The following is a 15,881-nucleotide window of genomic DNA, read 5'->3' on the forward strand; positions in this document are numbered from 1 at the left end:
AACAGGGGAGTCTGAGTGGGTGTTTGGGGAGAGGGTGTGTGGTGTTCTGGTATTGTTGAGGTGCTTGGTGGGGGTTGTTGTGTTGGGTTTTTTGTTTTTGTGCCTCTCACTGACAGGAACTAGGGGGAAAGGCTGTGACAGATACAGAGGCGGTAATGGTAGTCACCCAAGCAGGAGAAGAAACAATGAAGATGACTGGATGTGGAAGCTGTGGGATGTACCTCAAAAGAGTTTCATTTGTATGAAGTACTGCCGTAGAGCTGATGGAAGAGACGATTCAAGGGTTCAAGATGCAGGTGGAAACTCTGGTTGAGTTGTTTAGAAAGGAGTTTGAGCAGATGATGGAGCAAAAGAATGAGGAGGTGGAAGGGAAAAACCCAGGACCAACGAACTCTGAGGGGAAACTGATGGGTGAGGAAAGTGACCAGTGGAAGCATGTGACTGTGAGAAGCAGGCAGAGCAAAAGATGGGCTAGTGAAGGAGAAATAGAGCTCAGAAATAGAGTTGCGGTGTTGGAAAATGAAGAAGGGGCACAGCAGATGGTTGCTGAAGGTTGGGAGGGCAAGGAAGAAGAGAAGAGCAGCTAGTCCTATACAAAGAGTGGATGAGCCATTGGAGATACCACCAAATAGGAGCCCCAGGAGGATACAAGAACCGTTGCAGAAAATTCCAAAGGAGACTAGTAGACAAGATGACTTGCAGACAGAATGGGATAGGCCAGAGAATTGCACCATTACCAGGAAAAGGCAGGTCTGCGTGACTGGGGACTCCCTTCTGCGAAGAACAGACAGGCCTGTAACCAGAGCTGATCCATGGAACAGAAGGGTGTGCTGTCTGCCAGGTGCTAAGATACGGGATGTGGACCTCAGGCTGAAGAAGATCCTAATGAAAGCGGGAAAGAATCCACTGATTGTCCTTCATGTGGGTATAAATGGTATAGCTAGATTCTAGCTGGAACGTATCAAAGGAGACTATGCCAGGCTGGGGAAGACTCTTAAGGAAATTGAGCCCCAGGTGATCTTCAGTGGGATTCTGCCTCTCCCTAGAGGAGGACAACAAAGGCGTGACAAGATTCTGATGATCAACAGATGGCTTAGGCAGTGGTGCTATAAGGAGGGGTTTGGGATGTATGATCACTGGGAGGCATTCATGGACAGAGGACTATTCTCTTGGGATGGACTTCACCTGAGTAGGGAGGGAAATGCACTTCTAGGATGGAGGCTGGCACAACTGATTAAGAGAGCTTTAAAATAGGGACTTGGGGGAGATGGTTGGGAGATGCCCAGGTAATCTCCGTGCCTGATTTTAGCATTGAGGGAGGAAAATGAAGTAAGAAAGGACACAGCAGTGGGGAGCAGAATGGACACTTGAGGAAGGGTAATGTAGATATAAGTGATATTGGCAGTAGAATGACATGACTGCCAAATCAGGTAAAGAACGTGAGTGAAGTCAAACAGCAAAAACTAAGATGTTTGAATACCAATGGGAGGAGCCTGGTTAACAAATGGAGGAATTAGAGCTACTGGTAAAGGAAGTGAAATCCAATATTATAGGGATAACGAAACATGGTGGAATAGTAGTCACGACTGGTGTACAGATATTGAAGGGAATGTGTTGTTTAGGAAAGAGAAATAAAGGCAAAGGTGGTGGAGTAGCATACCAATGATGAGGTAGATTGTAAAGAAATTAGAAGTGATGGCATTGATAAGACAGTCCGTCTGGGTGAAAATCACATTTGGGGAAGAAAGCTACTAGAGCTTCCCCTGGGATAGTGCTTGGGGTGTGCTACAGACCCCCAGGATCTGATCTGGACATGGCTAGAGACCTTTTTAATGCAGTAAATACTACTGGGAACTGTGTGATTTATGGGAGACTCCAGTCCCAGATATAGACTGGAGGACAAATGCTAGTAGTAATAATAGGGCCCAGATTTTCCTGGATGTAATAGCTAACTGATTCCTTCACCAAATGGTTACTGAACCAACAAGAGGGGATGCCATTTTAGATTTGGTATCGGTGAGGACCTCATACAAGAACTAGCTGCAGGGGACAACCTTGGTTTGAGCGACCAAAAGCTAATTCAGTTCAAACTAAATGGAAGGATAAACAAAAATAGATCTGTGACTAGGGTCTTTGACTTCAAAAGGGCTAACTTTAAAAAATTAAGGGACTTGGGGAAGTGGACTGGACCAAAGAACTCATGGATCTAAAGGTGGAGGAGGCTTGGAATTGCCTGCAACTTTGACTTGAAGTACTAGCTGAAGCCTGCATCTCAAGGAAGGGGGAAAAAATTCATAGGCAAGATTGTAGACCAAGCTGGATGAGTAAGCAACTCAGACAGATGATTGAGAGAAAGCAGAAAGCCTAGAAAAAGTGGAAGATGGGAGGGATCAGCAAGGAAAACTACCTCTTGGAGGTCAGAACATGTAGAGATAAAGTGAGAGAGGCCAAAAGCCAAGTAGAGTTGGACCTTGCGAAGGGAATTAAAACTGATGATAAAAGATTCTATAGCCATATAAATAAGAAGAAAACAAAGAAAGAAGTGAGGCCTCTAAGCACTGAGGATTGGGTAGAGGTTAAGGATAATCTAGGCATAGCCAAATATCTAAACAAATACTTTGCCTCCATTTTTTTAAATGAGGCTAATGATGAGCTTGGGGATAGTGGCAGAGTGGCTAATGGAAATGAGAATATGGAGGTAGAAATTACCACATCTGAGGTAGAAGCCAAACTCAAACAGCTTAATAGGACTAAATTGGGGGGGCTGGATAATCTCCATTCAAGAATATTAAAGGAACTAGCACATGATATTGCAAGCCCATTAGCAAGGATTTTTAATGAATCAGTAAACTCGGGGGCTGTACCGTATGACTGGAGAATTGCTAACATAGTTCCTATTTTTAAGAAAAAGGAAAAAAAGTGATCTGGGTAACTACAGGCCTGTTAGTTTGATCGCAGTAGTATGCAAGATCTTTGAAAACATTTTGAAAGAGAAAGTAGTTAAGGACATCGAGGTTAACGGTAATTGGGATAAAATACAAAAGGGCTTTACAAAAGGTAGATCATGCCAGACCAATCTGATCTCCTTTTTTGAGAAGATAATAGACTTTTTAGACAAAGGGAAAGCAGTGGATCTAATTTCCCTAGATTTCAGTAAGGCATTTGATATGGTTCTACATAGAGAATTATTAGCTAAATTAGAAAAGATGGGGATTAATATGAAAATTGAAAGGTGGATAAGAAACTGGTTAAAGGGAAGACTACAATGGGTCATACTGAAAGGTGAACTCTCAGGCTGGAGGGAGGTTACAAGTGGAGTTCCTCAGGGATCTGTCTTGGGACTGATCTTGTTTCGTTTTTGTTTTGTTTTTTAAATTGACCTTGGCACGAAAAGTGGTAGTGTGCTAATAAAGTTTGCGGATGACACAAAGTTGGGAGGTATTGCTAATACAGAGAAGGATTGGGCTATCATACAGGAAGATCTGGATGCCCTTTTAAACTGGTCTAATAGAATAGGATGAAATTTAATAGTGGAAAGTGCAAGGTCATGTATTTAGGGACTAATAACAAGAATTTCTGCTATAAGATGGGGATGCATCAGTTGGAAGTGACAGAGGAGGAGAAAGACCTGGGTGTATTGGTTGATCGTTGGTGACTTAGTCATCCTATGTGATGTGGCCGTGGAAAAAAAAGCAGTCTTTGGATGCATCAAATGAGGTATTTCCAGTTGAGATAGGGAGGTGTTAGTACTGTTATACAAGGCGCTGGTGAGACCTCATCTGGAATACTGTGTGCAGTTCTGGTCCCCCATATTTGAGTTAATCTTTCTTAAACTGGAACAGGTGCAGAGAAGGGCTGCTAGGATGATCCGAGGAATGGAAAACCAGGCTTATGAGAGGAGACTCAAAGAGCTTGGCTTGTTTGGCCTACCCAAAAAAAGATTAAGGGGAGATATGATTGCTCTCTATAAATACATCAGAGGAATAAAAACCAGGGGGAGAGGAATTATTTAAGTTCAGCCCCAGTGTGGACACAAGAAGTAATGGATATAAACTGGCCATCAGGAAGTTTAGACTTGAAATTAGAGGAAGGTTTCTAACCATCAGAGGAGTGAAGTTCTGGAATAGCCTTTGAAGGGTTGCAGTGGGGTCAAAAAACCTAGCTGGCTTCAAAACTGAGCTTGATAAATTTATGGAGGGGATGGTCTGATGGGACAGCCTAATTTGGCATTGACTGATCTTTAACTACGGGTGGTAGATATGCCAGTGGCCTGTGAAGGGATATTAGATGGGGTGGGTTCTGAGTTAACAGAGAATTCTTTCTTGGGTGTCTGGCTGGTGAATCAAACCCTGAGCATGCGGGCAAAACTGACCATCATATTTGGGACTGGGAAGTAGTTTTCCCACAGGGCAGATTGGCAAAGGTTCTGGGAAGGTTTTGCTTTCCTCTGTAGCATGGGACATGGCTTACTTGCTGGTGGATTCTCTACCTTAAAGTCTTTAAACCATGATTTGAGGACTTTAATAACTCAGTCATAGGTCAGGGGTCTATTACAGGAGTGGATGGATGAGGTTCTAGGGCCTGTGTTGTGCAGGAGGTCAGACTAGATGATCATATTGGTCCCTTCCGGCCTTAGGCATCTGAGACTGTCAAATTTACACTTTATCTGCTGCTGGCCATCATCATCTGCCTTTGGAGATAATCCACTTTCATGCAGTAAATTGGCAACTGACAGATTTTACTGCAACAGTCCATGGATTGTGAAACTCTTTTTCCTCACAAACCCAGTTTAGACCATTCCTCTGCATTGTCAAATGTCCTCCTAGAACAGTCCTTTTCTAGAGTTTTTTTTTTTTGTGTTTGCTTTTGTGTGAAACCTCCCTTTTCAAAAGATGCTGGGGATCTGGATATATTAATTTGTGAATCACAGCAGTTTAATTGACTGTGGATTACCCTGACTTCCTTGAGTGTCAGGAGGCCCTTTATAAACACAAGAGTTACATTATTAGAATATTTGACTTAGAGAAAACATGACTTAGTTGTTAGGATACAAGGCTCCAGGTCAGGAGATCTGAGTTCTATTCTAGGCTCTGCTACATATTTTTCGTGTGACTTTTGATAAGTCACAAGACCAAATTTTCAAAAAACGTGCTCTGATTTTGTATGTCCAATTTTAAATGGGCTGACTTTCCAGGCCCTGAGCAGCTGCAGTTCCTGACTTAGAACTATGGTGGTTTAGCACCTTTGAAAAAGCAGGCCACAGCAATCTAAATTTGGGTTCCCAAATTTAAGACACCACTTTCCATGCCTCAGTTTCATACATGCAAACTGGGGTTAATATTACAATTTAATATTTATATTACCATAATGGTCAGAGGCCCCACTCTTGATTGTGGGCCCCATAGTGTTAGGCACTGTACAAACACATAAAGACATAATTCCTTTCACAAAGGGCTTACTGTAAATGCTGTAAAGAAGCTACAGGAGAGCCTCTAATGCTTGGAAAGCGATTTAAGATCCTTTAGAGGAAAGGGATAAAGAAATGAAAAGTGTTAAACATTTCCTTGCCATTTTTTTCCAAGACGCTAAGATACTTTATATTTTTAAACCTCAAATTCTCAACAGTTTGATCAGCAGTGAAGGAATAATGGTGAGTCTGACCGCTGTTATTTCAGTGGTAACCAATCATGATGCTATAAACCCCGGAATCTGACATCACTGCCAGAGATGGCTCTTATTCGGACAGTAATAGCAGACCAATAAAAGGTGAGAATTCAGAATGATGGGAGCAAAACAGTTTACTTTTTATATAAATGCTTTCTCCACAAATTTTCTCCAGAGCAAGGCTCCACATTTCTCCCTAATAGCCAGAATGAGAGGTGTCACACTGGCTGGACAGAGGCGGCGGGGCGGGGGATATGCCGTGTCAGGTACTGTTAAAAAGGCTATAATTTGCTAAGGATGATGATGATGTTCATATGTTATTTGTGTAATGGAAGTTATGGATATAGTTGATATCTGTATTTCAAATTGTGCTGCGTCTGGGCGACATCAGACAGGATGGCTGCAGCACTTGCCTGCTTAATGGCCCATTAAGAAATTCACAGGTACAAAGGGCCCAGGGGGAGAAGCCAGGGATATACCTGAGGAGTCACCAGGAGTTACTCATGTGACTCTGGACTCCATCTTATTCTTGTAAATTTCCTCAAGCAGCATGGCAAAGCCCAAAGGACATAAAAGGCAGCTGTACCACATCCATTTTGTCTTCAGTCGTCTTCCAGTCTCCAGCTTACCACTGGATCAACTAATCTGCAACTGAATTGAAGCTGTGAAACAAAGGACTGAGACCCATCCAGGTACTGGATGTACACCAGAGGGACTATACAAGCCTGCAAACTCCACGATTCTACTAAAAACCTGATCTATGGACTTTTGAATCAATTGTATGTGTCTGATTGCTTTAATCCTTTAACACTTCTCATGCTTGTTTCTTATAATCTTTTTAGTTTTATTTACTAAAGGATTGGCTGGCAGTGTGGTCTTTTGGGTAAGATCTAAACTTATATCGATCTGGTACTGTAGCTGACCCTTGGGGTCAGGAGAAACCTTTTTGGTAACTGGTCTCTTTACTGGACCTAATTGATTGGGAGCCAGAGACTGAAATGCAGTAAAGGGGGCTGTGTATATTTTTATTTGGGCTTCTTGATAACCAGTGTGGGGAATCAGCAGCACTGTTTGTGGCTGGTTGGGAAGTCTGACTTCAGTGTCACCCACCAGTGCTGGGAGAATCTGCTCTCCTTTTACAGCCTGCCCTGACCTTGGCATTTTCAGATGGCTACCCTAGGCATGGAGGAGTCACAAGAGGATTCTAGTCTGGGACCTTGTACCTAGAACAGATCAGTGTGGAAGGAGAATGCATTGCACAGGAGGGAAGTGTGCCCAGATTTCCCAGTGAAAGCCTTCTGTCTTTTCCTAGAAAAGGGAGCCTAATTAAAATACTTCTCACCACATCAGAGAGAGAAGTGAGAGTAAAAAAGCCAGCCATTTGAGAGTCAAGGCCTTCAGATTACAAAATGCATTAACTCATTGCTTCCCACACAACTGTGAAGGTCACAGCAAATCAGAGCATCAGCCATAATTAGACTGGTTGGCTTGGATTTCATATGATCAAAATATCCTCCCAACCACCAAATATATTATGGTTAATAAGGACTAACCTTAGCATGCTGATACGTTACAGGCTGCTAGCATAACAAATGCTTAGGATGACGTGTATATTTTACACTCAATGTCTTTCATCCTAAAGCACTTTATATATTATGTATACACTGCACGGGACAATGCAGCCATCTCTGGGGTGGAAGGCAGTAGCCAGTTTGTACACAGCAGGCTGCCCAACAATGGAGGGAGGTGAAGTTTTGGCCAAAGACCATACGGCAAACTCCTGCTCTTACAAAGAGATCTTTCTGATCTGTGTGGATCACAACTCCGTTTTTAAGGTCTCATCTGAAAGGCCCGAAAGAAATTCAATTTTCATGTAGACCTTCTATGGTGGCTCATACAAACACACAATCTCCAAAGCATTAACAGACCTATGCTGTACGAAGCTACTTGTATAAGGAGATAGGTGAACACCACCACATGACAACATGCCTGGTTATTCCAGGTCAGTCACAGGCTTGGCACGCATGGGAAGGATGAGCGCTGCCAGCATGGGAGCTTGCTGTATAGAGGTCAGGGTCTTTGCCATATTTTATCTTCTGTCTCCTCCCCAGTAAGGTAAATGGGGCTAAAAGGTCCATGCTGATCAGTTGTACAGGATACCCACATATTTGGAAACCTTCACTGGCCAGTCTAATTCCTCCTTTCACCCAGCCCAAAAGAGACAGCTCAGATAAAGCTCCTTCCAGGAAGGAAGTTGCTCTACTGAGCAGCTGTTATAAGGTCCTTACGGTTTGGGTGCAGCAGGGGTTTTGCACTGACAGATTCTTGCCCTCCTCCCTATCCCTGTTCTATCGCAGAAAGCATTGGGACAACCAGGAACTCTCAGGTCAGAATCCCTACCTTTTGGCATACGTTTCAAGATGCTGAATACTGCACTTTGATCAATGAGGCCTTTGGCCTTGAAGAAGTGCATGCTGGGTGGGAAATATCCAGTATTCCTGGCCGTGGCTACCTCCATCTCCTTGAGGCTTATTAGCTGCTTATTGACCTGTTCTTCCCACTTCCCCAGCACCAGGTTGCCCCCAGTCCGGCGGACATTCTCCTGTTCGATCAGAGAGTCCCTCATAGGGATGGGACGGCAAAGAGAAACCAGACTTAGAACAAGGAGTACCAGCCAACCAGCTTGAGGCTTCATGTCATGGATACACCTGGAAAAAAAAAAAAAGCTGTAAGTGCAGGTCAAAAGGTGATATCTCAAAGATGGTGCATTGGATTGTTTAACAAATGTCAGGATGAAGTTTGTGCTACACCATCCTGGTGAACAGCCCTTTGAGAAGGGGTAGGATAATCTGAGATGAATACAGGAAAAGTTGATACCTGACACTCTCAAATATTCAAAGGAATCAGTCAGTTCTGAAATGAATACAACTCATAACCATTCAAGTAGGCAGTAAGATCCTGTGAGGATAGGGTGTATCACTGTTGGATCAGGCTGATAATACATCACGCCGTCCAGCTTGCTCAGTGCTATGGGATGGGGACTGTGGCAAAAGACTGGCCCTAGAAGCAGAGATTTGTGAGGCCAGGACATTATGCTTCTGAGCCAGCCCTATGGTTAACGGACAGACAATGGGATGCCCAAAAACAGGGCACCAACCTCCTGGGCCAGCCTGTAGGTCAGAGTAAATGAGGGTGGAAGGGGATAAGGAGACAAGTCTGTCATACAGAATATGCTGAACTTCAGAACCATTTAGATTCTGTTACTTGGCAATCCAGGAGAGGCTGGGCCGATCCCACAGCAAAATGGATTCTAGCTGTTAAAAGGGATAGTTCTTGGGGATTTCACATGAAGTCCTCAGTACGCTAACACCTCCTTCACACCAGAAGTCAGGCATCTCCAGTGCCTAGACACCACAGGCAACAGCATGTGCCACAACTGCTGACACCATAAGAACCAGTAGGAAAGAGAGAGGGGAGATAAATGTTATGAGTGATAGAAATACATAGGTCAGAAGACAGACCCATGCAAAATGAGAAATGACTCTCCCTCCCAAAAGAGCACTGTTGGAATACAATCTTCCAGCAATGGGCAACAGTCTGGAGGGTCCCTAATCACACCAGACCAACCCAGGCTTGAGAAGGGCCAGGGCTGCAAGATGCTCCCCTATGTCTCATGTATTAAGTCCCCATACACACTTCCTGCTTCAGCCCTCGTCCCAACTTCCCCATTGCTGCAACTCCCCCAACCTCTTTCTGCCTTCTGCCCCGTCGTGCTCCCCTCCCACACTATAGTCAGCAGCAGGATGCAATCTCTTGTACAATTTAACTCCAAAAAGAGGGATCTAGAGCCAGCTGCCAGCCAGTTCTGATCTCAGCATAGAAAAGGCATCTTAAAAAGACAACAGCCTCAGTGAGACAGACTTACTGTTGCTTTCCCTTTTCTTGCATCCAGAGATCATCCAACTGCAACCCCGAGACAGCAGGTCCTAGTCACTGCTCCTTCAGACAGGTAGGTACAAAGCAAAGCAGCTATCAAAACAAGGAACAAATCAAACCAGCCAGTACAGATTGTTTCACTTCTTGGATTAATTTCACTTGCACTTTGCTCAGCTTTACTTATTTCCCCTCTGTTCTTAGGGCTCATCTAGAGACTTCATGAATATATTAAAAAAAAAGAGAAGGGGAGTGGGACAGGCGGGGTTATGGGAAAGAGGAACTAAAGGAATGTAAGGAGCAGAAAGCCTTGGAGGCCAGGTAAAGAGGGCTGAAGTAACAATAGGCTGAGTTAGCAGGAGGACATTCCAGAGTGGCACGGAGGATGGGAAATGGAGAGCAGCAGAAACATTCCCACACATCCTCCACACAGGATATAGTCAGGGAAAAGGAATGTTCTAGGATTTTAACCCCTTCACTGCCCTCATGTCATTGTCATCTCTGTGTAACTGTCAGCCACTCAATCTGATAGTTTTACACAGATGACAAGTGTTCTCTCAGGAGAGACCCAGGCTATCTTACAAACTGCATTGCTTCCTATTCTTAGGCCCCACCCAAACAGCCACAGAAGTACACATCTGCTGAGCTATTTTAACACAGTTCAGGGCAACTCAGTTTAAACACAGTTTTGCCTGGTTATTGAAGGCCAGGACCAACTGCATTGCAAACTCCATTTAAAAAACCTTTTTAGACAAGGTCCTCAGTTAGTCACATTTAAACACATTTTTAATGGGTTTTGTCCAATCCACATTGGCTGAGCAAACAGGGCCTAAATCATCCCTGATATAATTCCACAGGGATTATACACACAGGGCCAATTCTGCTCTCTCACTAGGTGTAAATCAAGAGTAACTATGAGGTATCAGAGCTGGACAAATTGAAAACAAATCATAAAAATTATTGTAATTGAGGGTGTTTCCACGTTGCCTGATTCTAAAAGGACCCCTTTTGTTTAAAAAAAAAAAAATTTTAAATAAAAAAAGTTAGAAATTGTGTTGATCAAACACTGTTTTCAGTACAAAAACAAAAAAGTAATCTAGATCATGATTTAAACTAAAAACATTACCAAAAATTAAAAAAAAAAAAAAATCAACAGTTAAACAATCCTAAAACATGACATTTTTTAATAAGAAATCCTTTGGATTGCAAGATTTCAACCAGCACTAATTGGTACTAAGCAAGATCAGAATCAGGCCCATGGGGCTTAGACCCCTGTTAGTGTGGGCAGGCCCTCTGAAAATTCCAACTGTATTCAACAGCTGGAGCCAGACTGGTCTCTTCCCTTTCTGACTGCACTCAGCCCAATCGGACAATAGTTCCACTTGTGCACACACACAGGCAACCAAGTTCAACACCTGTGGTATGAAGGGGTGGCCTACCTCTAGTTCTAGCTGGGATCTACCACACTGTTTTGCAACAACTGTTAACCTTGACTGACCCATTTTTTCAACACCAGTTGAGGGAGCACATATGAGGGCATCTGGGACCCATGCTTGATGGCCACTCTTAAACAGGTCAGAATGTTTTTTAGTGTAGATAGAGCCTAAGATGATCTCTCCTCTGGGTCACCTTCAAGGGACTGGAGAGTATAACTGTCTTCACTGAACAGGACAGACACACAGTGTGCCACAGTAACTATTAGTTCCATAAAAAAATATTACAAGGATCAGAGGATGGAGCATATGAGGAGAAGAAAAATGCATGTAGACTAGAAAGGTTCAGCAGGGACAAGAGCTCTGTCTATAAATACCTTCAAGGGAACACTATAGATGAAGGAAGGGAATTACTCCCATTATCTGAAAGTAGTAAAGCAGAGAGCAACAGCCTAGAGTTAGAACCATAAAACCAAATTCAGGTTAGGCATTAAGAAAAATGTCTTTACACAGAAATAGGGCACTAGAGACAGGCTCCAAGAGAAGAGTGTTGAGACATCATCAGTGCAGATAGCTAAGAGATTAGACAAGACAAACGTATAGAGAAACAGTAGTCCACAGAGCACTGGTTGGTGGTTCTCAGATAGCCAGCTCGTCACATAGCACTTGCTCATCCTTATATACCATCTGCTAAAATTTCATTTAAGCTAAAAATGCCTAAGATACTTCCCTAATAGGACTTTTCTATGTAAGCAATTGCAGTAGTTGCCACAAGGATTGAATGTAAATGCAAGGGGAGGTGATCTGTAAGATTATAAATGGGGGGATGGGTGTTCATCAAGATCCTCTCTCTATTAAACTTTTTCATAGTGTGGACCATGTTTTGAGAAACCTACACTCGCAGGAATAAGGATGAGATTGCATTTATACCATGTGTAAAAGGATCCTAAAGCACTTTATTAACCCAGCTGTACCAACTATTCATATAGAAGTCACTCCACCTGTTACTAAAATGCAGTCATCTCTGGGGTAAAATATGACTGCTATGGGCTTAATATGGCTGTCAACAAGACTACTGTATCCAATGGAAAGCAAAGGAGAATTTAGCAAGGTAAAATCTAATTACTCAAGTTGGAATTTGGCCAGACGCCAGACTTAACAGCACTATTCTTGTGAAAATCATGGTTTCTTTAATGTCAAGGCCTTAATTTTAGGCCTCTTTGGAAAGCCAGGCATGATACAGGGAAATTTACAATAAAGAGGATCAATATAGATTAACTAAGAGGTCTTCTTCATAATTCCCTCAGTTCTCATTCAACCAAGACCCACTGAAGAAAACTAAAGCCCTGTCTATATTATCAGTGGGTAACATGGTTTGTGCCTACACAACACAACTTTAAAAAACACACTTGTATCCTGTTGCATTGTGGGAAAGATGACTTTTACAAGGCTTTCAAATGTCATTTAGCTGCAGGTGGAGATGATGCGTGGGGAGGCGGTCACATGCCTGCCCAGATTTCTTTGAGCACCAAGCTGCCCTTACAGGGCTTGCTCTGCTCGGCCTTCTGGCAGGGGAGGGGAGTTCTGTCTTTCTGTCTCCCCTCTTCCCTACCATGTTTTTGGCTTGCTTAGTCCCCCCTCTCCCTGGCAGCCAGCCCGGGTGGTGAACAGAAGGGGTGAAACAGAGCTGCTTCTCACAACGGGTGAGAATGGCCAGCCACTCCAGGTCGCTGCCTTTGTACAGCACCACAGCTGCCTGCAAATGCCTGGCTGGGGAGATGGCAGTGGCCAGCCCTCTTCACTGCCCACCCACTCCCAGCTGCCAGGGAGAGGGGCTGAGTGAGTAGGAAACGTGCTGGGGAGAGGCGCAGCAGGAGAAGGACAGAGCCCACCACCCACAAGTATCTCTGGTGGGGACAGTGTGGTGGCCCCAGGCGGAGGGTTGCTGGGGAAGGCGCTGGGAGCAGGTTCCCTCTGCACAGCCCGAGTTAGGGGCATTGCCTGTGCCCCTTCCATTGCTAAGGTGTCCACTTGGGCACAGGAGCTCTGGGGAGACACTGTGGTGCTGTGAGTCTCCCTGGGTTGGGGTCGGCCCCAGCCTGACCTAGAGGTACATGGTCCCCACTCCTATGGCTCCAGCTCCCCAGGAGCTGGCAGGATTGGCTACCCTGGCCCAGGAAGGTGGGGCTGGAAGTTTCCTCCCAGAGACAACAGGTAGGGTGATCACATTCCCCCTCACTTTACATTGTGCCCCCACAGTATAAGCAGGTACAAGTCATCTCTGTGTGCCCCCTTCCCCCTCCAGATTTGCTGCTTGGCTTATAACGAGTATGCTCAGTAACATCTGCTAAAGCTGCTGCCCTCACTCTTTCCCCCTCCATCAGCAGGTACAGGTCATCTCTGGCTGTAGGCAGGGGTTCTCAGTCAAGTAGCCATGATTGAATTTCATTACCACACACGCACCCAACAAAGAATTTTTGTTTTATTCGTTAGAGCGTTCTGCAAGGTCCATCTTTCTTCTCCAACTTCCACTTTCAGGACCAACTTCTTTCATCGCAGCTCACCATGACCATGTTGCAACATAACATTATCGCACTTGCCCAAAATAAACATTAGGAGGCTTGGGTGGTTTGCAGAGCAATGTGAAAATCAAGACAAAGCATACACAAATCCTGTCTGGGTAGTACGTTCCTACTCACCCATTTTTTAAAAGCAGTTGTGCTAACCCAAAATGAAAGTGGAAAGACACTTCCTGGATAGTGGTTTGAGAACTGGAAAATTGATGGGCTAAGTCCTGGCTCTGCCACTGGCATGGTGTGTGACCTTGGGCAAGTTACTTAACCTCTCTGCTCCAGTTTTCTTATCTGTAAAATGCGGATAATACTTACCTAGCAACCGAACAGGGGCATTGTGAAAATTATGATTGTTTCTTTGTATAACCATAGTACCTAGCAGCTGCAGTCATGGACCAGGACCCCATTATGTTAGCACTGTAAAATGTGTGTAAAGCACTCCAGACATGTAAAGGGTATAAGTAAGTGCTAAGTATTATCTGTTACTGAGGACTCACTGGCCCATGACACTTGGGACGACTAAAACATTCCCATCGGCCTGGTAAATAACCTATGCTTTTGTCTGGCTGGGTACATTGTTGTTTCTTGTGGGTCCAGGCATGCCCAGAAGTGAGGTAGTCAATGGGAGATCTGCAGGGAGGAGCAGGCATGTGTGCTGTGGCCTGTGCTTTGCAGCTTAGCATCCTAGCCAGCAGCAGCTTGAATAAACCCCCCTCTTGTCACTGTGCTGCTGAGCTAAGGTTTCATTTTCAAGTAACTAAGTAAGAACTGCATCATTCCCTTCCCTCAGGACTGTCCTTTGCTCACATAACTCCAGGCTTGTAACTACAGAAACCGAAAGGACAAAACAAAGAAAACCTGCGTATGTTAACACTAAGTCACTAAGACCAGTTCTGCAAGGTCCTGGCCTCAATTGCCAGAAATTGTTGTCCTGTCCTGATGACCTGCTTCAGAATAGGGACTCCGCACCTCACAGGACCAGGCTGTTTCCAAGGTTTCTGTGCAAAGCACCTAGAAAACACTAGCAGGGCCCCAAGTCAATTATTTGTCCTCCCCCCTCCCAATCTTGGGCAGTAAAAAAGAAAGCAAACTGGGTAACAGACGGCATGTTGTACTTCCGGCTCTCAGATACATCCAGGGTTACCGAGACCTTTGTCCTGCTCACCCTCGCACTTTAAGGAAGGAGAAAACTCAGTGATCTACTGTCAATGTGGGAATTTTTTCTTTTAGTCATTTCACATCATTGTTTGTTTTCTGCCCCCACTATTAGATCACTCTCACAAAACAGACAAACAAAACCCCCACACATTTATCCTCTCTAGAATTTATGATAGACACACTGTTGCCCCCCAAATATCTGCACAGTTAGGGGAGTTCCTTAATTCCATCTGCTATATGCTGCGACCCCCCTCCTGTGCATGAGACAAGAAACAAGAGTAGAGGGAGAAACTTAGGTCCAAGCGACACTATAAAATTAACTGTGTTGGTGGATGTTTCATCTTGTAGTATAGACAGGAGCTAACCCAACTCATATCTGCCCCCATATCCTACGAAAACTTTGGAACTAGCTAATCCTGTTCAAAATAAGCATAGAAGACAGTAGTTAGGACACCCTTCCCACAGCCCTCAAACACTGGGCCCACCCTAGTGCTCCTAGCACTAACACTGGCACTAAAAATTCTCACCACTGATAAGAAAAGAAAATAGTCCAAGTAGACAAAGTCCAACTATGTTAAAATAGCACTTGGTTTTGATTGCATGGATGTGACCAATCTATGTTATAACCAGTATGGCATAGTGGCCTGTATAGATGAGACTGAAGGGAACACCAAAACAATTGGGGCACAACCAGGAAGGAACTGGGTCTGCCAACAGGGCAGCAGCTATACTTCAGACAGAGATTTCACTCTTAACTGTGTTTCCATTATCCTATATTTGATTCCACCGCAAAAACGATCTTAAAAAGCCAGATACAATTCCTCCTCAGAACTTGTACCTGTTTTTTCCCTGAAGTTCATGAACTAGCTCTCCCACTCCTCTGTTCTGTTCACCCTCTTGGAGAGAGACAGGCTGGATGCTTGATGCAGATAGTGATGAAGCTTCATCGAGCTTTGCTTGAAGGTGTAGGGAGCTAGTGAAGAGAGTTGGTTTGTGGTGCTAAAGGCAGCAGTTTGTTGCTACTTTCCCTACTTTATTGTGCAAAGATCCACTGCTGGAAAGAAGGATTCTGCTAGCATGAAAGGTGATGTGGAAAGTTACTGTAGCCAGGGCAAGTTAA

The 15,881-nt window shown here is 44.2% G+C and overlaps 1 protein-coding gene across 1 annotated transcript in view; it reads right to left on the bottom strand.

Annotated features, from left to right (window-relative positions):
- ADA2 (adenosine deaminase 2) overlaps positions 1 to 9,753 on the bottom strand; it is a 28,471-nt gene extending 18,718 nt beyond the window's left edge. Inside the window, exons 1-2 of the mRNA XM_067536039.1 lie at positions 9,590 to 9,753; positions 8,065 to 8,372 (exon numbers count right to left, since the gene is read on the bottom strand). Of these exons, the coding sequence (XP_067392140.1) occupies positions 8,065 to 8,372; positions 9,590 to 9,612 (331 nt within the window). The 5' untranslated portion in view covers positions 9,613 to 9,753. The remainder of the gene's footprint in view (positions 1 to 8,064; positions 8,373 to 9,589) is intronic.
- Positions 9,754 to 15,881: the final 6,128 nt, after the last annotated feature.

The sequence above is a fragment of the Emydura macquarii genome, unplaced genomic scaffold (genome assembly GCF_026122565.2).
Source record: "Emydura macquarii macquarii isolate MOO-44397 ecotype Brisbane River unplaced genomic scaffold, CSIRO-AGI_Emac_v2 contig_3530, whole genome shotgun sequence".
In the NCBI taxonomy this organism is placed as follows: Eukaryota; Metazoa; Chordata; order Testudines; family Chelidae; genus Emydura; species Emydura macquarii.